This window comes from Pipistrellus kuhlii, unplaced genomic scaffold (assembly GCF_014108245.1).
Source record: "Pipistrellus kuhlii isolate mPipKuh1 unplaced genomic scaffold, mPipKuh1.p scaffold_m20_p_2, whole genome shotgun sequence".
Lineage (NCBI taxonomy): Eukaryota > Metazoa > Chordata > Mammalia > Chiroptera > Vespertilionidae > Pipistrellus > Pipistrellus kuhlii.
In genome coordinates, this window is record NW_023425515.1 from 184,029,838 (window position 1) to 184,054,755 (window position 24,918).

Below are 24,918 nucleotides of genomic sequence, written 5' to 3' on the forward strand. Positions count from 1 at the left end.
AGGGTATGCATGTTGGAGTAAGTTTTTATAGCCCCAGAGGAAATTTAAGTTAATAGCCTATTCAGAAAGAAAGTTAAATTTTACATTGTGACCCATTTTTCTCTGGCATTAAGTTTATTAAAGCAAAGTGATAATTCCTTGGGATTATTCGAAGGTCAATAAGAGGCGAAGGGTGGCAATTATGAAGATATATTTATCAGTATTAGAAATTATGGAGTTTGAATGAACATACCTGGGTTCATAGTTCAACTTCATTATTCATCAGCTGTGGCATCCCTAGGTATATTAATTTTTCTAATGCTCAATTTGTTTATTATTATATAAAACACATGAAGCAAAGAAGATACTTATTTTATTTTAGTAAAAACTTTTTTTTTAAACCAGTGATATTCACTGGTGTGTGTCTCAAGATTTTTTTTTATATATATACTTTTATTTTATTTATTTATTTTTAATCCTCACTCAAGGATATTTGACTTTCAGAGAGAAAAGAAGGGAAAGGGAGAGACAGGGAGAAGCACCAATGTGAGAGACACACACATAGATTGGTTGCCTCCTGCATGTCCCCTGACCTGGGCTGGGAGCCTGCAGTGGAGGTATCAAACCTTTACCGGAATCAAACCCAGGACCCTTCAGTCCACAGGCCAGTGCTCCATCCATTGAGCCAAACTGACGAGGGCAGAATGATCATTGCTTTTAGAAAGCTTTATTTTAACAAACATGAAGGTGCCTGGCAAACGGGGATAGAAAAACATATGGCCTTGGGAACTTACAGATGGTTCTCTGGGTAATGACCCATTTAGTACATAGGGACAGTTGATTAATTCATCAGTTAGGAGAAGCTGAATCAATGAAAATGAGAACCACAGGTGGAGAGGGGTAGAGTTGGGGGAGAGGCAGGGGCTGCTGAGGTTGCAGGTTTCTGCCCTTTGGCCATTCCCACGGCCTTCCGGGAAGAGGAAGGGTGGTGGTGACCAGTCCTGTTTTTTTCTCTGTGGGTTTTTAAAGATCCACAGGGAGTGGGGTGATGACAGTAGGAAACTAACAGGATCTTCTCTGGACACAGTTTATCAGTTGTACAGTCGATAATTATTTATCTCTGAATCCGTAACTTAAGAGACTGGACACCACCTTGAAAATACCACTTTAATTCAGGGCGATTTCAATGAAGCAGCGCGACCAAACGGGAGGAAGTGCAGCCTGCAGGAAGCTGTGAGGGAGTGTGGGCGGAGACCAAGTGCTGCTCCGCAGCCCTGCCTCACACAGAGCCCCCAGGATCCCGGGAGCCCCCTCCGGCAGGAAGACAGACAGGAAACATGCATGGCGCTGGTCTCACGCATCTGTCTTTATGGCCTGGTTTTTCAACCACAGATACAATGAAGGACACAAAGGAACGGCTCCTTTAGAATGAGAGAAAATAAAATCAGAGACTTCTGAAACCAAAGAGAGAGAGAATTAAACACTTTAGAAGAGAGAATATATTTCTTAGGTTTAAGAAATAGGAAACATCCTCTTTGGAGGCTGTACATTGATGTTTTTGGTTTAAATGTTAAAAAAAATTTTTTTTTTTGGTGTGTGTTAGGGGAGTTGTGCATCTCTGAAAACGACAGAAGGCTTGTCTCTCCAGAGGCCTGGAGCAAACTGCAGCAGTACTTCCCCAAGGCGCCCGAGTTCCCCAGTCACAAAGAATGCTGTTCGCAGTGCAAGGTATTGAGCACAAGGCTCCTCCCTGCGCCCACTTCCCAGTAGGAGCCTGGTTCTTCTGCCCAGGGTGGGGGGAGGCAGGTCCGTGCTGTCAGCAGGAGGTGGTTGATTGCTTCATTCTCTTCCAGATTTTAGAAAGAGAAGGGGAAGAAAACGAAGCCTTACATAAGATGATTGCAAACGAGCAAAAGACTTCGCTCCCGAATCTATTCCAGGACAAAAGCAGACCTTGTCTTAGTAACTGGCCAGAGGTACAAGGGTCCCCTCCAAGGAGAGAATTCGTCTTGTGTGTCAGAGGCTTTTCTGCTGAATTGTTTCCAAACAACCCTGAGCTGCTCTGATTCTCTTTGTCTAGTTTTTTTCTAATCAGGGGGCTTTACTCTAACTCTGTTTCTTGGTGACGGGCTGTGTTTCCATTTTATTCATAAAGCTTAGTGCATGGAAAACTATTTTCCCCTAAAGGATTCAGGTTAAGAATGCGATGATGTGCTGGCTGCTTTAATGTGATTTCCTGTTCTAGGATACAGATGTCCTCTACATTGTGTCACAGTTCTTTGTAGAAGAATGGCGGAAATTTGTCAGGTAGAATCCAAAATGTTTCTATTTCTCTTTTTGGGGGGTTGATTTTTGGTGTTTTAAGAATTCATAGACTCTGGTCATGATACCTTTTACTTACTTTTTCTAGCATGTGCTTAAAAAGCTTTCGTTTAGGTTAAAGGAATAATCCAGAGAAACATTTCATTACTAATATCTTTTTGAATCTATCTCATTTTGAAGTAGTTGTCTGAGCACGGATCTGTGTGCTCCTGCAGTGTGGGGTCTGCTGATCCTCCTTGTCTCTTTGAGTAGGAAACCCACGCGATGTAGCCCCGTGTCGTCGGTGGGAAACAGCGCTCTTCTGTGTCCCCACGGGGGACTCATGTTTACATTCGCTTCCATGACCAAAGAAGATTCTAAACTGTGAGTTTCTTCTCTTCATGCCATTTGTCGGTTTCTAACGATTAGCAAGTTTCTTATCGCTTTAAGAATCTAGTCCCTTGCTGAATTGTGGGTTTTTCCCTCTTTCATATACTCACTGTACTAGAAGGAGCACTTTTTTTTTTAATCTTAAAGTATATTTTATTGATTTTTTTTTTTTTTTTTTTTTTTTTTTTTTTTTTTTTACAGAGAGTAAGGGAGAGGGATAGAGAGTTAGAAACATCAATGAGAGAGAGACATCGATCAGCTGCCTTCTGCACATCCCCTACTGGGGATGTGCCCGCAACCAAGGTACATGCCCTTGACCGGAATCGAACCCAGGACCTTTCAGTCCACAGGCTGAAGCTGTATCCACTGAGCCAAACTGGTTTCGGCTACCAGTTTGTCTTTTAAAATAATTTTAAATAACTATCCTATCTAATAAAAGAGTAATATGCAAATTGACCATCATTCTAACATAAATATGGCTGCCCCCCATGAGCCAAAGATGTCCACCCTCATGTGGACACAAGATGGCCTGCAGGGGAGTGCAGTTGTGGGGGGCAAGGGAGGGCAGTTGGGGGAGGTCAGGCCTGCAGAGGAGGACAGTTGGGGGAGATCACGCCTGCAGAGGAGAGCACTTGAGGGAGACCAAGTCTGCAGGGGATGGTTGGGGGGAACCAGGCTGGTAGGAGAGGGCAGTTGGGGGCAAACAGGCCTGCAGAGGAGGGTAGTTGAGGGGAACCCAGGCCTGCAGAGGAGGACAATTAGGGGCAATTGGGCTGGCAGGGGAGTGGTTAGGGGGTGATCAGGCTGGCAGACAGAAACAGCTAGGGGCAATCAATCAAGCAGGCAGGCAGGTGAGTGGTTGGGAGCCAACAGTCCTGGATTGTGAGAGGGATGTCCGACTGCCCATTTAATCGGACACCCTCGAGGGATCCCAGATTGGAAGAGGATTCAGACTAAGCTGAGGGACACACACCCTCCATGCATGAATTTTGTGCACTGGGCCTCTAGTATAAGACATGCCTCTGACCTTGCCTGTAAACCATGAAAAGAAAATTGAAAATTAATATTCCTATGGGACAAAGCTAGAATTTGGAGTTTATTACTCCTATATCAATACTTTTAACATCAGTTCAGGAAGCTTAGAGTATACATATATTTTCTTCTAGGTTCTCCCCTGTTCGGGAAATATCTATAATAATTAAAAAAAAAAAAGTGGGACACCAATTATTTAAAAGTTAAATTCAAATATAGTTGAAGGGCCCTCAGTACTTAACCTTTTATTCATCCTTTTCTCTTTTTATTCCCGACTGTCTCACAGTAACCACTGTCCTGAAAATTTTTTTTATTGATTAAGGAAATATATATGTCTCTTTACCTCCACCCCCCCCCATCTCCACCCACACCCTGCTCATGCCCTCACCCCCCTGGTGTCGGTGCATGCATGCAAGTCCTTTGGTTGATCTCGCCCTCCTTACCCCCACCCTCTCCTGCCTTCCCTCTGAGGTTTGACAACCTGATTGATGCTTCTCTGTCTCTGGATCTGTTTTTGTTCATCATTTATGTTGCTCATTATATCCCACATGACTGAGATCACAATATTTATCTTATTGTGACTGGCTTATTTCACTTAGCATCTTCAGGTCCATCATGCTATTGCAAATGGGAGGAGTTCCTTCCCTTTTACAGCAGTGCAGTATTCCATTGTGTAGCACCTGCACTGATTGTGAACATACATAATATACATCTGAAAATTAAAAGTGTACCATAGTCGAAACTGGTTTGGCTCAATGGTAGAGCGTCGGTCTGCAGACTGAAAGGCCTCGGGTTCGATTCCTGTCAAGGGCATGTACTCGAGTAGGGGGTGTGCAAGAGGCAGCTGGTCAATGTTTCTCTCTCATCGACGTTTCTAGCTCTCTATCCCTCTCTCCTCCTCTCTGTAAAAAATCAATAATATATATATATATATATTTTTAAAAAGTGTACTATAGTTTTTTTAATCCACTCATCTGCTAATGGACATTTAGGCTGTTTCCAAATCTTAGCTATTGTAAATTGTGCTGCTATGAACATAGGGGTGCATATGTCCTTTTTGATTGGTGTTTCTAGTTTCTTGGGATATATTCCTGGAAGTGGGATCCCTGGGTCAAATTACCCTGAATTTTTTAGAGTTATCCATCTCAGAAAGGATTTGTTTAAACACACACACATGCACGCAGACAGGCACACACGGTAATGTTTTGCACAGTTAAAATTTTTTCTATCCTTGGCCAGTGTGACTAGAAAGATTGCCAATTCCATTGCTGATCAGAGCACATACCTAGGCTGTGGTTGTCCCAGTTCGGGGTGCCTAAGGAGGCAATAGGTGGATGTTTCTCTTCTCCTCTTATTCTCTCCTACCACCCCCTCTTTTTCTCACCCCTTCCCTTTCCTTCTCTCTAAAATCAGTAAAAAATCATATCCAACTATGTTCTTTCTCAATTTAGGTTTCTGAGATTTAACCAAGTTGATTCTTGTAATTTTAGTTCATTTTGTTTCTTTGCTTTGGTAGCATTCGTTTGTGTGGAAACAAACACCCAAACTACTGTCCCTCGTTGCCGATGATGTGTCTTTCCCCTCTGACTCCTCTGTGGTGATCTCGCCAGTTCTCTGATTAAGGCATGTTGTGTTTTTTTGCACAGTATAGCTCTCATATGGCCCAGTGAGTGGCAAATGATACAAAAGCTGTTTGTTGTGGATCATGTAATTAAAATCACAAGGACTGAAGTGGAAGACGCAAATCCTTCAGAAACACAGTATATTTCTGAGCCGAGTAAGTTTTCATGCTGCTTTTGGTTTGCGTAGTGAAGAGTTGACATTGTAAGGGAAGTAAGAGCACGTGGGTATTATGTCCTCTCCTTAAAAGTAAAGGTCCCGTGGCAGTCCAAACTAATACTCCCCGGGGGGGGCCCATCATACAATGATGTCATGATTTGTTCGTTTATTTATGGATAGTAAATGGGTTTCTGTATTATTGTTATTTGCATATAACAGTACAACAATTCAACAGTTAATATAAAATATGAGTAATTGTTTAATGGATCCTCACTGGTAACTTTGATACATGTTTTTAATTATTTGGGTCTTCGATAGTAATTCCTCAGCCACTTCTCTTTCACTTTTCTTTAGAACTCTGCCCAGAATGCAGAGAGGGCTTACTGTGTCAACAGCAGAGGGACCTGCGTGAATACACTCAAGCCACCATCTATGTCCATAAAGTCGTGGATAATAAAAAGGTACCAGTCCCTCTTGTGGCCCTGGTTGGTAATGGTAAAGCTTTTTTTCCTTTTTTTTTCTTTTTCTTTTTACTTGCTCTTGGGAGTTTCACTGAGGATTGCAAAGTATCACATTTTTGTTTCCATGGAGCTTTTTGGTATAAGAATTAAAATTAGACAGGAATTGAATAAGAACAGTTATGTGGTTGCTTGTGGAGTTGGTGGAATGAATATTCGACACACAAATACTTATTGAATGTCACCTGTGTGTGTGGAATGGCTGCACTGCTGGGGGTCCAGTGGTGAAGAAGATAGACAGGACCTGGCCCTCACGACCATTTGTGCCTCCTGAGGAAGATAAGTAGCATTGGAACTCCTCTGTCTGTACCACTCGAGCCTTGTAAAAGCCCGACAGTCAGTCAGTGTGCTGACAGAAATGGAGAGCATTTTTGAACTGCTGCAAGATAACATCATTGTTAAAGCCAACAGTGAATGTTCTATAGAGATCACTTTACATTTATGGGGAATGCATTAAGTGCAAGAATAAACCACAGGATAAAAACCTAACATGTTACAAGAGGACACAGAGCCCCTGAGTCTTGAAGCTCTGGTGTGTGTGTGATTCCCAACGGTGATAAAGGTGTTCCTCCTCTTGATAACGGGGGGCAATCAAAGCCTGTAGCTCATCTTCTTAGGTCTGACCTACGTCTGTCTCTGCTTTCTTCACACATTCAGGTGATGAAGGATTCCGCTCCGGAGCTGAATGTGAGCAGTTCCGAAACAGAGGAGGATAAGGAAGAAGCTAAGCCAGACGGAGAAAAGGACCCAGATTTTAATCAGGTACTTGTTGAAGCCGCTTTTCATTGTCATACCTTCGGCTGTGTGCTGGCAGGGAGGCAGCCTCTCCGTGCCCCAGACGTCTCTCCGCACCCGTGGGTCCTCAGCACCCTTTGTTTCCTTCGTTTTTGGTGGCGGGCAATAGCCGTCCTGATTTCCCATGAGAAGCTGTGGACAGCATTATTACAGGATTACAGTAACAAATTTTTAGCTAGAAAAGAAGACTAAACAAGACCCACATCTTGGTTTGTTGCTGAATTATGGAATCTTCAAGTATGAAAGGCTATCTTAGATTTCCTCATAATAAATAAACAGTGGATTTGATAATGGACTTTATAGATGAGATATTTGGGTCTGTAAGTAGACAAATGACCATATTAACATTAGTCTTTTCTGGTTCTGTTATGATTTTCTATCTCCTCTCCTTTTTTTTTGTCATACCTTTGGCTGTGTTGGCAAGGAGGCAACTAACCAAGGAGGCCTCTGTCAGCATTGGGGATCGTTGACTTCAGTATCAGTTCCGATCTGTACATTTCAAAATATGTTTCCACTGGTTTGAGAGAGAGACGTCAATGAGAAAGAGAAACATTGGTTAGTTGCCTCCTTGACTATATTCTGTATGTCCATTGTATTGGGAAAATAGTCTTAAGAACAGGAAATAACGTAGGAATAAGTTTGGTTGCTGTACAATGTAGGTAAGCTTGGTCTTTTCCAAAAGTCAGTCCACTGTATTCCAGGATATTTTATGGATACCTTAATTCATGGAATTTCTACTCTACCTAGAGTTAGTTTTAACAGATGAGAGATTTTTTTCCTGCCAAAATACAGGGTAGTCAAATGATGGCCGTCGTTCTCCCTGACGGAGTAAGTGGTATAGTGATCATCTGCTGTATCTGTGAGAGCGGAACTCTGGGCTTGTCCTGTGTGTGCTCACCGATCCTGCTATTTCATTTTTAGCATTGATGAGAAAGTCAGAAAAGCCCTCTTCGACTTGAATCTTGGTCTCCCCGAGCTACATGTTACTGTGGTTTCCCAGCTGGTAGAGAGAAACGTCAGCATTTGCTTTCTGTGCTGTCGCATCTCATAAACGTTAACTGTAAGGCACCTGTGAGAGAACAAAATCGTGTCTTCTGTGCATCATCCTCCTGACAACCATCAGCCACTCTTGTTCAAGTTGTCCCACCAAATTTGTATTTCAGTCAGTCAGCATTGGGGGCCCTCAACTTCAGTGCCAGTTCCGATCTGTACATTTCAAAATATGTTTTCACTGGTTTGAGAGAGAGACATTAATGAGAAAGAGAAACCTTGGTTAGTTGCCTCCTGCAGGCCACCCTCCTGACTTGGGATCAAGCTAGCAACCCGGGCTTTGCTCTGACTGGAAATCTATGCATGGGATGATGACCCTCAACCAACAGTCACACTGGCCAGAGCTATATGTATACGTTTTACAGGAATGCAGGCTTACAGCTCAGGGGATAATGGCAATAATCCTCCTATGAAAATCCATGTGCAGATATCCCTTCTGTTCCTTGGGATGATTTTTGAGAGATGACAGAGTCAAATAATATGTCTCTTGGTAGGAGTTTGCAAACCTTTCTGCCTTTGTAACCTGTTTATTGTCAACTTTTTCATGTTTCAAATTCTTATACGGTTCATCTCCCATGATCTTCACAGATCTACAAACAAGTCTGTTTCCTTTCCTAGTTGATATGCTAAAAGAGAGAGAGAGTGTGTGTGTGTGTGTGTGTGTGTGTGTGTGTGTACGTCCTCATTTACAGCTTCATTCTCTTTTTTTATTTGCTTGGCTGGCAACACCATACTGTTTTAATTTTTATCTCTCAGGTGTATGGGACTCTCATCTTCTCTCTATATTGTTTATTACCTGTGGTCACCAACTCACTTTCTGTTCCTTCCGGTAAACTTTAAATTAATTTGGAAAACTTGACATGTATGTTCTTATTGTTCTTAGTTTCCGTTATTTCAAGGTTTGCTTTTCCAACTAAGAAATATTTAGAAAACTCTTTACATTTTCAAGTGACTTAGGCTTTTGGGAATCTGACTTTTTTGAATATGTAGTTTTATTCATTATGGTCATAACCACAGCAATTTACAAAAGTGAATGTGGAATTCTTCGTTGTGGATGACAACAGATTTCACATGTACAAATATGATAGAGAATGTTGGGAAACATTGCTTTTTATGCTGTAATTACACTTTATACTTTGTAATTTTCTTCTGTCTTCCTTCTCCTTGTTTGGAAGTTGTAATACTCTAGATGTTTTAAATAGTTCTTGTCCCACAATAAAATCTCAAGTGTAACCTTCCTTCTTTAGAAAAAAGTGGAGTCCCAGAATATCAACGTTTCAGAATGCCAGCCTCCTCAGACCTTTTCTTTGTAACAGAGTTGATCCTTGAGCAACACTGGGTTCGGGCTGCCGACCCTGCATATAGTCAAAATCCACGTATAACTTTTGACTCCCCAGAAACTTTCCTAATAGCCCACTGTTGGCTGGAAGCCTTACCGACAGCGTAAGCAGTCAGTTAACAAATCTTGTATACTATACATAATGTATACTGTATTCTTAACAATAAATTAAGCTAGAGGAAGGAAAACATTATTAGGAAAATCATGAGGAAGAACTCTGGCCGTAGGGGCTCAGTTGGCTGGGTGCCATCTTGGGCTCCTCCCGTCAGGTTCCATGCTGGGTTGCCGGTAGGGGGCGTGCAGGAGCTAGCTGCTTGATGTTTTACCCTCGCATTGCTGTTTCTCTCTCCCTCGCCCTTCCTCTCTCTCTAAAAATGAATGGAAATATATATTTTTTAATAAAAGGAAATCATAAGGTAGAGAAAATATACTGATTGTATTTATTGGGAGGAAAAATCCACGTTAAAATGAACCTGCAGAGTTCAAACCCGTGTTGTTCAGTGTCAGCTGTACATTACAGTATCTCAGTTCATAGATAGCTTTTAGAATTGCTGTTGTAAATCCCCATAATAGCAAATGATTTCTACTTGTCCTTAATGGAGATGAACAAATCTCTCTTCCTCTTTTCTCTTAAGCTAGATCAACCTAGTTCCTTTGACTCTGACCTTATCTACAATTTAGGTTAATAATGAACCCAGTATTGGTTATCACTTAGGTAACTAAAAGCCATCTAAAACCATCGTGCTGCTTTTTGTCAGATAAGTTGGATTTAAATTCTATGGCTTTTTGTTTGTTTGCTTTTAAAGTAATTCTGGGAAAAGCTTTTAGACCCATTTAAAACCAGTCATTAAAAAATGTTTCATGCTTAATGCTCAGGGCTTTGTTATTTGGTTGTTTTTATATTTCTAAAGTAAAATTTTACATTGCTGTAGATACTTTTCCTAATTGTGTAATTAAGGTCCAGTTTTACTTTTCCTTTCAATTGTCGACCGAGATTAAAGAGAATGTTTCACCAGCTTTGACTATTTATGAACTCCCACGTTTACTTAACCTTTCCTACATCTGTCAGAGTCGTTGAAGCTAGCCTGGTGCAGTTCCTAGCCTGTGGGCATCATCCTAAACAAACGTTCTTCTGTGTTTGATCCTGAGCCTCTTCCGCTTGTAAAAATCTCTGGGGCTTCCATGGTAACGACTGTGGCTTCTGTGTCCATAAATGATCCCTAAACCGCTCTGCCGTGTGCAGCTGACACTCCAGTGCCTCGTGGTTACCTCATTCAGATTTCATTAAACCAGGGAAAGGATTCTTTTTTGTTTGTTTTTGTTAATCCTCTTCCAAGGATATTTTCCCCATTAATTTGTAGAGAGAGTGGAAGGGAGGGAAGGGGAGGAGAGAGAAACATTGATGTGAGAGTGACACACATTGATTGTTTGCCTCCCACCTGTGCCCTGACCAGGGCCAGGAATTGAACCTGTGACCCTTTGTTATGTAAGTTGATGCTCTAACCGCTGACCCATACCAGCCAGAGCTTGTTAGGCTCTTGATGAGTCTTGTAGAATGACATTTGGTCCTTACCTATTATTTTTTTCCTTTAAGACTAGTATAAAATGTATTACGTGCTCATGTGGATTCCTTTATTTTGTTTCTGAATTGCCCTTAAGTTCATTATGACATTTCACGTCTAAATGCTTAAACCTGCAAGGAAGTGTTTAAAGTTCTCAGTAGTTTATATTTATTTATTATTTTTTTAAAAATATATATTTTATTGATTTTGTACAGAGAGGAAGGGAGAGAGAGAGAGAGAGTTAGAAACATCGATGAGAGTCATCGATCAGCTGCCTCCTGCACACCCCCCACTGGGGATATGCCCGCAACCAAGGCACATGCCCTTGACCGGAATCGAACCTGGGTCCCTTCGGTCCCCAAGCAGACGCTCTATCCATTGAGCCAAACCGGTTTCGGCAGTAGTTTATACTTAATTCCCATGACTTTCTCAAGAACAGAAGAAAATATTTAGTGCAAATAAGTTAGGATGATGAATTCAATTAATAATCTTAGCCTTGGCCGGGTGGCTCAGTCATTTAGAGAGTCATCCTGTACACCAAAAGGTTGTGAGTTCAGTTCCAAGCCAGGCACATTCCTAGGCTGTGTGTTCTATCCCTGTTGGTAGGGCACATATAAGAAGCATCCAATCAATGTTTCCTCTCTATGTCTCTTTATTTTTTATTTATTTATTTTTATTAAGGTATTACATGTGTACATATCTTTCCATTGCGCCCCCCCCCCCCCCACGCCCATACATGCTCTATGTCTCTTTAAAATCAATAAACATATTCTCCAGTGAGGATTAAAAAAATTTTTTTAAGAGTTTTCCAGCATATCACATGTATTCTGATTTAAGGTCAGACATATCATTTTGCTTTTAAATGTCCTTTTAATAAAGTCTTCTTAAAACAACTGTGGATATCTCATTTCATTCTTTATTCAGTTTTATGAGCCTGCTTAAAATGAGTTTCTACATATTTTTTAAAGTAATATAGGAAGAAAAGATTATTTAAAAAACAACAACAATTTATTGTTGAAAGTATTACATATGTCATCTCTCCCCCTACTGTCTGTGTCCATGGGTTATGCATGTGTGCATACAAGTTCTTTGGTTGATTACCTTGACTTATTTCTGACATTGAACTTCAATGTTTAGGGAACCCGTAAGTGGAGCACAGGTAATACTGTGGATCATTTCATTGCTTTCTTTGTTTTGAATCTTTATTATAGAGCAACGGAGGAACAAAAAGGCAAAAGATATCGCATCAAAATTACATTGCCTATCAAAAGCAAGTTATTCGACGGAGTATGCGACATAGGAAAGTTCGCGGCGAGAAAGCACTTCTTGTTTCTGCTAATCAGACATTGAAAGAATTGAAAATTCAGGTGAGAACAGCTAACATTGAGCATTTTATAGATGCAAAGGACCTTCATAAATCCTGCTTTCCACCCATGTTTATATGTGTAATGGGTTTTTCTAGGTTGATCTCTAGTCATGTATTAAGCCACTGAGAGGGTTTTATTGGTTTTAGAGTAATGCCTGCTGGGCCCCAACATTAAAATAACTCTTTCTTTAAAATGGCCACAGTTCTCTAGAACAGACAAGAAGCTTTCTATGAAGATGAAAGTGTTTTTGATTTCTGGAATTTGAGCTTTCCAATGAGAAAATTGTGTGTCAGTCTGTTCCCATGTTGGGGTTGTTCTAGAATAATTAGTCTCTCACTTGTTTGTGCTGTTTGCTGTTCTTTGACCATTTAATGGGCATTTGAGCCGATTATTACCAGGATCTGTCAAATTTAAGGGGATGTAAAAGGCAGCTGCTTAATTGTTTATTGGATGAGTCAGAAATTATTTTTATCATAATATTTTTTATGTCAGATAAGTCTGTCGGGCAGAATTTTAAAATTACCTTCACCTCTCTTCTCAGACTGGTGTTTTCATATTTTTTCTTAAAGGTTCGTTTTAGATCATTTTCTCTCTATCCCCCTAAAAGCATGCATTGCTTTACAGATCGATTTAACGAATGCAATGTGGGCATTGTGAAAAGGCTTCACGCCCATGTTACTTCTCGGTGCTTGCGCTGAAGCACTGTCAATGAGCGTGCCAATGGTATATCTCAAAACACAGGCAGAGGGGGCTGATAAGTTCAAGATGTCCAGGAAAAAAGTCTGGCCCCTGATCTGCTTCAGTCCCTGCTATATGTCCAAAAAGCTGACCAAACTCCCCTCTCTGCTACTTTCATGTGGCAGAGTTCAATGGTTACGCATTCTTCTTGTTGCTGATATTTATCATCGTAATTGAGGCAAAAGTACAGGCTTCCTTTGAGGGTGTTATGTGTTCCAGATTGTCCGGGGAACGGTATTTCCCTCGGTTGAACCCAGGGCTCTGAAAATAAACGTGTTGGCACAGTCTCTCCCCTCTGTTTATTGTACCTTTTCCATCTGAGAAAGCTTGCTTCTGTCACCGGCTTTCTCCCTGTCAGTGGTAAACCTCGAACATTGAAACCCTTTCCCAGCACACAAAGGGCCCTGTGGTGGCGGCCTTTGAAAAGCCTGTGCTGCTGCTATTGTGGGCTGCCATTTTTGAAGACTAAGTCAGAAGAGTCAGCAGAAATCACCTCCATCTCAGAGCATGTAACCTGCACCGATGGGTTGTTAGGAGGCAGCAGCTGCTCAGAGGTTCCTTTACAGGGTCCTTCCCCTCATCTCCCACCTGCTCGAGCACCGCTGTGACCCAAGCAGGGCCCAGACAAAGGGCAACGAAATGTCATCTCTTCCCGCTGCTCAGTGTGGCAGCTTTGAAAGCTGCAGCTGGATGCGACCCCTTTACCTCAGCAGCCTGGACAGCTTCCGCGTTTACGGTGGGTGGTTTTTTGAACAGCATGTTTTTTTTGTGTGTGTTTGATGGAGCCTTTCCTCCAGGAAATACTACAATTCCAAGTTAATAGGACGGCAAGCTTCGTAAAACTGTCAGTGGCTTAGCCCAGACATACTCATTTGCAGCTCTCTAAAACCTGAAGAAACTTGCTTGGCCAAATTACTAATTCATCCACCTATGATGCCATAAAGTAAATGAAGTATAATTTATTCATCTCCTTTCTCAAAGGATGCACAGTATTTTATTGTGTTATTTCATTTTCCCAAGAATAGGTTTTGAGTGGGTGGTATTGCCTGCCTTAGAAAGGAGGAAATGTTGGCACAGGTTAAATGGCTGGCAGTGGAAGCCATTGCTTGTACATTTCCTTATTTCTCTCTCTCTCTCTCTCTCTCTCTCTCTCTCTCTCTCTCTCTCTCTCTCACACACACACACACACACACACACACACCAACAAGCAGCAGGGAGCCACTCACTGTTAGGAAAACATTGTTCCCTATTTCTCTATAGATCAAGAAAGCTGTATCTACTTTTTAAAGAGGCTTATAGTAGTTCTACTCAGGCATTCTCCTAGTACTTATGGTTTATGAGCTATCATACCAAAGACCTCCATGTCTTTAATTAGCCTGTTCCCTTGTTCTAAAATCATTTTCTCCTCATTAGTACACACTTTTCATTTGTCACTGAACCTCTTCTGCAAAACCTTTCTTGGCCTCTGGCTGTAGAGCTGGCTGTTCTCTCTCCCCCATTTTCCCCCTGGATCTTACAGGTACCTCCCGCTGCTGCCACCTTCACATTGTGTTGCTCTCCCTCCTGTGAACTCCATCGCGGCGTCAGTCACTTTGATCTTTCTTGCACTTAGCACAGTATCTGTCAGGTAGCTTCTTAGTAAATGTTTCATTAGTTCTTGAGTGAATTTTAATGTCCTTGTCTGTGTGCTCAAAATAATAAAGTCTGAGCATCAGCCCCTCATCCATCGTACTTGTGTCTCGTGTTCCATAGTATTTGTTGTTAGTCCATAGCGTGGTGCAAAGACAATGAGCATTCAGGGATCTGAACCAGCATTCCTACAGCCAAGCAGCTGACCCACAGTCATTGTCTCAGATGCCTCCGTGTGACTACCTTCTTCACAGGTCCCGGGGCCCGTGCTCGGCTGGCTTTGGGAGAACTGCCCTGTGGATTCTTCTTCCCAGAAACAGGCTTGTTGCTTCGTAGGCAGCTGTTGGATGATGTCCGTGCACTGTAGCCTCCCATCCCTGTTTGATCAATCCCTGCTAGTTTCTCGGGGGCTGATGTCCTTTTGAGAAGTCCCGTTGAGGTTCTTATTTGTGTGCCGTTAAACCACTTTTCTGGCCCCAGCTGTCCCAGCATGAGAATCTCCTGTCCCTGTTATACACAGTTGGTTCAGGCTGCTTTGCTAGGCTCGTTTTGTCTTCACAGCTTCAAAGGGTAGAGGAAGAGAGTACATGGAAAGGTAGGATTGTTTTCCTCTAACATGGGTATCGGAGTCATGGAAAATACATGTAATAGAACGCACTCCATGAGGATGTAACTAAGTTATGAAGCATGATACAGTGCACACCGGATGTAATAAAAATGAAAACATTTTTTTTCTGAGTTTGAAAATGTGTAAGTGTTATACCTAGTAGTCTTTCTGAATGTATTTAATTTAACACTAGGCTAGAACTAGGGTCCTTCACCTTTAAGGAATTCCAATTTTGGTTCCTAGACGAAGGACTCGGTCTAAGAATATGTGTTCCAAGGACTGAACTGTGTAGTCCAGGCTGCTTGCTAAAGGAATCCAAGCAGAAGGAAGAAGAGTCCAAATCGCCTGCGGGCTTATTTATTTATTTATTAAATATATTTTATTGATTTTTTAACAGAGAGAAAGGGAGAGAGATAGAGAGCTAGAAATGTCGATGAGAGAGAAACATTGACCAGCCACCTCCTGCACATCTCCTACCGGGGATGTGCCCACAACCAAGGCACATGCCCTTGACCGGAATTGAACCTGGGACCTTTCAGTCTGCAGACTGACGCTCTACCACTGAGCCAAACCGGCTTCGGTGCCTGCGGGCTAATTTAAAGACTTGGTGATTACAAGGCCGTGGGACTTGGGCTGAGTGACAGTAGTGGCCCTGTTCAAGCCTCATGACCAGAGAAGCCGTCAGCTCAGCCCCTTCTGCTCCTTTCATTCCCCACCCCCGCCCTCGAAGAGGTGACGGGCGCAGGACTAGCGGATCTGTGGGTGTAACTGTTCCTCTTCCAGCCTTCCTAGGGCAGGTCCCAGATGAGGCGGGATTATAACTTCCATCCGTAGGTAGCAGGTGGGCTGGCTACCTGCACACAGTAATGTCTTTTGTACTCCAGTTCTTTTTATCTTTTAAGGAATCTACCCAAATAAGATATAAGTCTCCGCATTTTACTTTATATCAACTTTCTTTTCTTTTTCTTTTCTCAGATCATGCATGCATTTTCAGTGGCTCCTTTTGACCAGAATCTCTCCATCGATGGAAAGGTTTTAACTGATGACAGCGCCACCCTCGGCACCCTTGGAGTCATTCCCGAGTCTGTCATTTTGTTAAAGGTGAGTGACGGCTTCTTCCCTGAGGATCTCTAGGTTTTTTCCTTCTCTTTCCCTGCAACGTTCTAATGCTGCACACCCACGTGTGAACTGCTACGGTGGAGGTTACAGCTGCTTGGGTCCCCAGCAGGCTGTGGTACCAGGTGACTGCCACGAATTCGTGCTGGCTTCTCGGTTCACCAGCTCTGGCCGATCTGCGGGGACTTAGAGGAGGTCACGGCATCATTGAAGTTTTCATAATTTTGTTAAAAATAATGGATCTAGATTGCGCCTCCTCCCTAACTTCTGGATCAGCAGAATCAACAATACTTCTGCTATTAAAGCATTCGCTCATTTCCTCGCGGCTCAAAAACAGCAGCTTGTCGTGTTCGGAATCACACGGACCCGAGGCTTGGCCTCAACAGTCAAAGCACTTTTGTTTGCCCTCTTGTCCAGCTCATGGACACTGGCTTTAGGTAGAATCATCGAAGAAAGTGAATCATTGAACCAGCCTTATTTGCCCAATGGTTCTCGTGTGTAGAGGTACCTACTCAACACATTCATTTGCTGCTTTTGTTTGTATGTGGCCAGAAGCATCCCCACTGTGCTAAAAGTGTTCGTAGGGTGTTTGAACTGTGACATAGGCGCCTCAGTTCTGGGGAGATAAGCTAGGCCCTGACATGATGGAGCAGACCCCTATCTGCCCCACACATAAACGCACCCTCACCCTGCCACCCACCCCTCCTGCTGATCACTTTCTACTTTCTTGGAACTGGAGGTTCTGTGGTATTACTGTGAAAGCCTGTTGACTTGCTGAGTCCTAGGAGGCCTGTCTGAAATCCTAGAAACAGCAGTACTGTTAACGGGTTTGTACTTCCCATGGGCAGTTAGATTCCCCGCTGGTCACTGGCCCTAGTCCTTCCAGCTAATCCCACCAGAAGCTCGGGCTCTGTGTTGGCTTCTGCCCTAACAAGGATCAGGGTATTTTGTTCTTGTTAGTGAGGCAGGACAAAAATGTATTTTAACCTAGTTAGTATTTTTAAGAGGACCAGTCTGGCTTTTTATTCCTACCTAACTTGGCCACCACCAGCATGTGAATTCACATTAATTAAATCCGTTTAGTAACCTTGGTATCTAAACCTCTCTACATATAGAGGTGTTTTTAGGAGCTGGAAAACATGCCACATACATGTGCACTTCTGTGGGTGATGAGTTTAGACCCATTACAAGGCAGGCCACCCTTCCATTAATCCTCAACCTTGTCGGCTGCGGCTCGAACCCAGTTCTGTACTGGACAGTGGTTAGATCTGTGTCCTGTGGCCACATAGTCCACTCCTGGGCCAGACTTCCTCCTGGCTGCCTCTCCCTTATGTTTTGAATCGTCTTCTTTGTTGTCTAGGCTGATGAACCAATCGCTGATTATGCTGCAATGGATGATGTCATGCAAGGTAAAGACGAATCTACTATAGGAATTTGTTGATTAACTTGTTAGAAGGACGTGGAGTTATAGGTATTTAAGCTTTCATCTATAATATAATACTATTAACCTTAAAAAAGGGTTCCACATGCTGAAAATGGGAAGCAGAGAAAAGAGTAGTAATTATTTAGCTGACCCGGGAAAAAACAAACAAGAAATGTCAGCCTAGAGATGGAAGAGGTCACCAAGAAGCAAGGCTAATTCAGTCAGGCACACAGGAATGGGAGGCCCAGGCGCCCCTGGAAGTGGGAGTGAGGTATGAGCCTGAGAACAGGAAACTGTGTAAGAAGCAGGAGACACCTCGCTGTACCCCAGCCCCTCCCAGCCCGTTGCTTTCCCTCCATGTCACGCTGCCTTTCCCCGCACCTCAGAGGGCAGCTGGAGTGTGTGTCTCAGCTCAGTGAGGAAATAAAACCAGAGGGTGAGGCTGAGGCCCGCCCCTTCAGCTCACCCAGCGCGGGAGGAGCCACAGGATGTGTGCAGGCTTCAGGAAACTGGACTGTCCTGAGGCTCACGGGTCTTTGAGAGCTTGCCCTTGAGTTGGAGATGGTGTAGAGAAGATGGAACACGTAAATAGTGCAGAGCCACCAACTCAGAAAAACGAAAAAATCATAACCAGACAAGCAGTGCAGCCACAGTACACCGAAGGGTCCAACTGCAGGCAGTGTTAATAACGTTTAAAAATGCCAGTGATGTGAGCACCGGAGATCGGCCTAACAACAAAGTATCACAGTGTCGGCAGGAGGATGTGCAGCCAGTCTCTTTCCTTGAGGAATTGTCTAAAATAGTGAAATGGCAACAGAAGCATGTGATTTAGGGGGAAAAGGTTGCACACCGTAAGAAATGGCTGCTAGAGTCAGAAGTGGTTCCTTCTGGCGTAGAGGGATTTGGTGGGAGGGTGGGGGGTGAAGGGAGGGGGGTCTGGCTCCGAGGTCAGTCCCAGGGTTGTCTCCAGACTTCCCAGGAGCTGCACAGAATGTAAAAACGAAGAATGTCATCTGATTATCATCACCCATAACTTCAAAAGTAATGATTATGGGTGTAGTAATTAAAAGTTATTTTAAACCTCATCTTTGGGCATTGACATGATCTTGTTCCTTACTATCTGTCACGACAGTCTTTCTAATTTGGATTCCCCCCCCTCCTCCCCACAGTGTGTATGCCAGAAGAAGGGTTTAAAGGTAAGTTACATTTGTCATGTTCTGTTCGTGAATGTCAGAGTCATACTGTAATTTTCTATAAAAGTGAAGGCTATAATTTGATTTTAAAATTTAATTCAATCTGAGTCTCATGACTGAAATTAATTTTAGTTAAATGCATTTTTTATTTGAGCTTCTTCATTACCTTTTTCAGCACTCGGCTTCAGATGGGGCCTGTGTGGTCACAGTATCTGCTAGCACATGTCCATTCTGCTTTCTCTTTGTCTGACGGGGGCGTGGCGTGGGGTGGGGGAATTAGCTAGTGGCATTTCGAGGTTTATATTTAACCTGTTTCCAGTTCACCCTGTCAGTCGCATCTGCGAGCAAAACAGTTTGTATGCAACCGATAAGAATTAGAGGAGAAGAATTTGCTGAACTACATGAGGTTCAGTGAAAAGGTTTCATTAATCTATTTAGAGTTAAGGCATGTCTTGGGTTATTACTTTAGATGGAGACACAGCAGTGCCTTATTCTACATCTTGGCTGCTACAGTTGTAGACACCAGTATTAGTCACTAATCCACCGAATACAGACCTCTGGCATTTACTGCTGCCATTCTCACTGGCTGTGGCCGGCTCTAGAGGTTTAGGCAGGCTGTGATTTTGCCCAGGAGTCAGTTTGAATCGGATGTCAGGGTGCCTTTGCTAAAGGAAATGAGTGACAGAACCACTGGCCCGTGGAAAGCCTTCCTCCCCGGGCCCCTTTGTTGTCTGCGCATCATGACTGCAAAGAAACCCTTGATGTCACAGCCAAAGCAGAGAAGACATTTTTATGAAAAATGGCCTTCAGATGTGTCAGTCAAATCTCATTAACTGCATGAAGACAACAAACACATGGCTTTGAACAGAAATGGGATTTAGCTGAAAACCTACTGTTGGCTGATTTTTAAAAATATATGCATTGATTCCAGAGAGGAAGGAGCAGAAGAGAGAGACATCAATGATGAGAGAGCATCATTGATCGGCTGCCTCCTGCCTGCTCCCTCCTGGGGATCGAGACTGCAACCCGGGCGTGTGCTTTTGACCAGAACCGAACCGTAGACTCCTCGGTCCGCAGGCCGATGCTCTATCTACTGAGCCAAACCAGCCAGGGCGTGGCTGGTATTTTTTCCTGCCCTTCAGCACCGAGGGTCCACCGCACTCGATGATTAAGGTGGATGGTCCCAGGGGGTGGTGTGTTCTGGGCGAAGGTTATGCGTGGACTCTGCATATTCGGTTCGTAACCATACTTCCACGTGTTTCTTTCCCCAGGTACTGGTCTCCTTGGACATTAATCTCTCGGACCTTTCCCAACCGCTGAGAAATGACCAGAAGGGAAGAGGAGATCGACATGTTAGGGCATTAACGAAAAGCTGGATTTAAGAATCGAATCATTACGTGACTCTTCCAAAAGGCAGAAAACCATTTCAAAAGTGACCGTCCCAAATGCCTTGTGTCAAATAAAGCCGATTGCACTGAAGGGCCTCAGACTTGAAGGAAATGTTTCAGGTTTTCTATTTAAGGGGCGGGGGTGGGGGAAAGGCGAATAAAGATCAAACCAGTTTAGTAGCAGTAACAGGAAATCATGTTTACATACGAGATTTATAGTCACGGGAGGGAGTGAAATTCTGTCCTATTTCCTTGCTCGAGTTTCGTGCCAGATGCACTGGTCCATAGGAATTTGTATCACAGTAAACGGGACAGCATTCTGCTCTGAGCTAACCGTAACTCTTTTATATAGAGACATAATCTGCTTACCAGTACCTGTCTTTGATTCCTATTTTACTTTCAATAAAGCATGGAAGTGAAGAACTTGCCATGATTGTGGGAAAGTATCTTCAGACTAGACGCCTCTCCGCGTCGGCTGCAGCACGCCCGCCTCACGCTGCCCGGCGATCTGTCTCTCGGTGTCGGGCACAGGAGGGGGCACCTGCAGTGACCGAGGGACCCTGCCTCGCTTCTGACTTCAAAGGCTTTTTGCTTTCAAGCCTTCCGGAAAGGACGACGAATGTTAGACCGTGTGGAGGCATCTCCCTCCGGTTCTGCTTACTCAGGAGCAGAAAATCAGACCCGTCTCGCACTTTCGAACAATCCGACCTCGGAAGAGCAGCGTGGACAACACAGGCTTTTGTAAAATGTCTTCCTGTCTCTCAAGTCCACCATCCTTCGCATCTCTCACCTCTCTCTCTGAAAACATTCTTCCGGAATGGCCAGAAAGCATCTTTACATCACTCTGTTTGAAACGGGGGAGAGTGGCCATTTTACCCAATTCAGGATTATTGTCATGAGCGACATGCAACCGAAGCAATACTCCTAAGAACACTGAAGGACTTTCAAATAAGAGTTTATGGCGGGAGTGTGTTTACCTGTTTCCTTTGTTGAGCATGTATGTACATCTCTGGGGTCTCTCTTGCTAACATTTCCCCTCTAGGTTTGTGCTGGGGTTCCTGCTCCCCCTTTTCTAAACGTTGAAACTCAACAGAGGGGGAGACGGGTTTCACTCGGAGGGCTAGGCGCCCTGGTGGCAGCACCCCTCTTTTTATCAGAATAGCCATGGCTTTTGGGCAAAATTATAGCTTCCTGAGTATCCCCCTTGTGTTTGCAATGCCTTCGGTCTTTGCCCCCTGAAGACACTGTGTGGGAGAGCGGCACCCAGGAGCCTCGAGCCATCCCAGGAGCCAGTAGTTCCCACCTGGGGTCAGCACAGGGAAGGACTCAGTTAAGGCCACAGAGAGCTGATCATCTTTCTAAAAATATTTTTTTATTGATTTCAGAGAGGCAAAGAGAAACAATGATGAGAGATGTGTACGCCCCACACAGAGGATGGGGCTTGCCACCCTGGCAGGTGCCTGAACTGGGAATCCCAATCATGACCTGGCTTACAAGTCGATGCTCCACCACCGGCCCACGCCAGCCGGGTCTGATCCTCCTTTTTAGATCTCGCTCTTTTATTTTGCTCCCAATGGAGCTGGCGCATAAGAGGAATAACATGCCAAGCGACTTATTCTTTCCCAAGGCAAAGACTTGTGCAGAGGTTTGCCTAGGGCTGGAGAGAGCAGCTGCCTTTTCCTCGTCAACAGCTGTTTGCCAGAGCACATTCTTCCTGGGGGTTGACATCAACCTGTCAGTAGCTCCCCGAAACCCAATCTATTTCTCCCAGCCTGCTGTTAGTAGTTTTAAATTATGCTACTTGAGCCTCGCTCTCAAGCAGTGGCACAAAATAGCGGCCTTGTGTGCGTCTTCCGGGCAGGTGACCCAATCTCATTTTAATAACTCCTTTAGCAACGCTCCCCAGGGCTGGGGGTCGGCTGGGCCCAGGGAGCAGGGGGTGTTCCCCAAGCCTGTCCTCGTAGCCCCAGCAGTGGTCTTCCCCTGTCCCGTCAGCACTGCTCAGGTGTTGGCTGTGCACCGCAGCACCACAGCGCTGTGTCAGGGACGCAAGAACTTGGGTCCGAGACCCGGTGAGGTGGGATCTGTCCCCATGGGCTGCTCCGAGCTGTTGGGATCAGGCTGGGACTTCTTTCCCACCTGCAGTAGTGCCCTTGCAGTGCCACCCTCCCCACTTAGTAGGGGAAAGCAGGTCCACGCTTTAACCGAAGGCCCAGTTCTTGCTTTGTAGTGACAAATAGATGGAGACCAGTTGGCTGTGACCACATTTCAGTGCGGAGACTTTCCCTCGGGCTTTTAACACGCACGTGGTTTTTTTTTTCCAAACGTCAGGCCAGTCCTTGGTAGAAGGTTCCTAAAGCTGGAGTCCTCCTGCCGCCCTTCCCCTGTCGGCCCTTCCTCAGTCCCGCGCTGAGGTGTGCAACACGTCAGACCTGAAACAGAGGTTGCCGTTGGGACGTCTTCATTCCCTGCGGGAATAAGTATCTTCCTGTGTATCGAAGGACTTTGTTGTTTGGAATCACTGTTATCTTTCTGCCAAATTAAAAAGAAACGAGTGTCCTTTTATTTCTATGGAATCCTCGTCCAGATGAATTTTTGTTGTTCCTCTAAGTGTCCCGTTGGTTTAGGCTATGTGGTCAGACCCCGGTGAGTATGTAAAGCGAATGCTGGGTTTGAAAAACCTGTTTTAAATACCCGAGGGATGGTTTACCGCTGATGTGACTGCTGGAGTGAAAGGGCATGGGAGCCTGTCCTTCCTGTTCCAGGATCAGGGAGGGGCCTCGTCCCCTCTCCCTGTGCAGCCTGGTCCGTGCTACAGGGCTGGGAGCAGAGTGCAGGCAGGTGGAAAGCCAGTGTTTCCGATGTTCGGTTCTCACTCCACGCACCTGTGAGCACCTCTTCCCACGGCGCAGGTTCCACCATGACCCGCTGCATCTCTGATCCTAGAGACCAAGAGCTGACGACCTCCAAAACCTTATTTTTTATGGACACTGATATTAACGGGATTTGATCAACATTTGCATCCTTTATTCATTAAAATAAAGTTAGATACACTACCCCTTTGACACGTTTCACTGAATGAACAGCCTTGTGCAGAGTCCTGAGTGTGGGGAAGTCTAGAGAGACGGCAAACCTCACATCCGGAGCCTTTGGGTGTTTTCAAATGTTACTATTCCGTTGGGCTTAGAAGCCTGCGAGCTGTTCCAGGTACCACACGTACGTGAGAAGTTGGGTCACCTGTGTTCCAGATAATTTTGCCATTTATGTTATGACAGAAGTTCATTTGCTCTGTCTTAAGTTTTCTTAGTGCAGAGAACAAGGCAATATTTGCTGCCTTGTTTACCCTGCGCGCTGAAGTTAAACAGTAAAATTATTGGGGTGAAGTACTTTGTGTTACTCTGTAATTAGATTCTACTTTTGTGAGAAAACGCTTTGGAGTCCTCTGCGAGTCTTCAAGAAGAATAAACAAAGCCAAGCTACCTGGACCCCCTGCCCTGGTGGCCCCTGGGAGCTAAAATGCCTGCAAAGGTGTCTGGTTGTCCTGTGACAGGAATGTTTCCTTTTGTCCCTTAAGGAACACGAAGCTAATGGTCAAACACAAGCCTCATTGGTTCTTTATTTGCGGGGTTATATTGAAAGATACTCAGGACACAGAATGGGCTCTGGAGGTTTATGTCCGATGGGCAGGTCCTTTCCCAGGAGGTTTATGTCCGATGGGCAGCTTCCCATGTGTTGCCAAGAACATCAGGAACAGGTGCCGTGAGCCGCGGAGGCACCGGGCAGCACAAGACTGGCCAGAGCCTAGGCTACTTCCATGGCCCGGGCCTCACGCTTGTCATTCACCTCTTGAGACATGAATAATGTTCCTGACTACAGTGCACAGAACAGGTATTTCTTGTGCTTTCCCCCAACAAATAAGCCACAGAACCAGTTTTTTATCAAATTAATACAGCATACTGTTAACCATATCACAGCACTTACATTTTAAAAAAATAATTGGATTTAGAGGTGGGGGGAGGGAGAGAAATGATTTTCTTAAATATATATATATATATATATATATATATATATATATACTTTTATTGATTTCAGAGGAAGAGAAACATCAATGATGAGAGAATCATGGATAGGCTGCCTCCTGCACGCCCCCTCATAGGGGGTCGAGCCCACAACCAGGGTATGTGCCCCTGACCAGAATAAAACCTGAGACCCTTCAGTCCGCAGGCTGACGCTCTATCCACTGAACAAAACCGGCTAGGGCAATGTTGGCTTTTTTTCAGACATTCATTGGTTGATTTCTGTATGTTCCCTGACTGGGGGGTCAAACCCACAGCCTTGGGGTATCAGGTTGATGCTCTTAACGAACTGAGCCATCCATCCGGCCAGGACTTGGCACTTTTTTTTTTAATGCATGTTTTGGACAAGTTGGTGATATTTCTTCATTCCTGAGCCTCATCAAATTTTAGGAAGAAGGAGGTTGCAGAGTTCATCCTGTGACTTGTCTAGGAGGGTACGATCTCTTCTGGCTGACCTTGGACTGCTCTTGGATTTGGGATCTGCACGCACTCATTGCTGGACCGAGCCTTCCTCATGTCCCAGGGGAAGCAAAGACCATGGTCTCTGGTGATGGGGATTCTGTTGTCGAGGGTCCTCCATCCTACAAGCGCAGGTGGCACGTGGCTCTCATACAGTTTCACACTTTCACCCATGAG

General features: G+C 44.2%; 1 protein-coding gene across 8 annotated transcripts in view; it reads left to right on the forward strand.

The window, feature by feature from the left end:
- Positions 1–22,782, forward strand: part of USP48 (ubiquitin specific peptidase 48) — a 63,692-nt gene extending 40,910 nt beyond the window's left edge. For all 8 annotated transcript variants that reach the window (XM_036443809.2, XM_036443811.2, XM_036443812.2 and 5 more), the window contains 12 exons: positions 1,583–1,707; positions 1,833–1,955; positions 2,225–2,286; positions 2,554–2,664; positions 5,349–5,479; positions 5,836–5,942; positions 6,657–6,761; positions 11,957–12,112; positions 16,062–16,187; positions 17,563–17,611; positions 18,795–18,821; positions 20,090–22,782. In XM_036443809.2, coding sequence (XP_036299702.1) covers positions 1,583–1,707; positions 1,833–1,955; positions 2,225–2,286; positions 2,554–2,664; positions 5,349–5,479; positions 5,836–5,942; positions 6,657–6,761; positions 11,957–12,112; positions 16,062–16,187; positions 17,563–17,611; positions 18,795–18,821; positions 20,090–20,112 — 1,145 coding nt within the window. In that variant the 3' untranslated portion in view covers positions 20,113–22,782. The remainder of the gene's footprint in view (positions 1–1,582; positions 1,708–1,832; positions 1,956–2,224; positions 2,287–2,553; positions 2,665–5,348; positions 5,480–5,835; positions 5,943–6,656; positions 6,762–11,956; positions 12,113–16,061; positions 16,188–17,562; positions 17,612–18,794; positions 18,822–20,089) is intronic.
- The last annotated feature ends 2,136 nt before the right edge of the window (positions 22,783–24,918 follow it).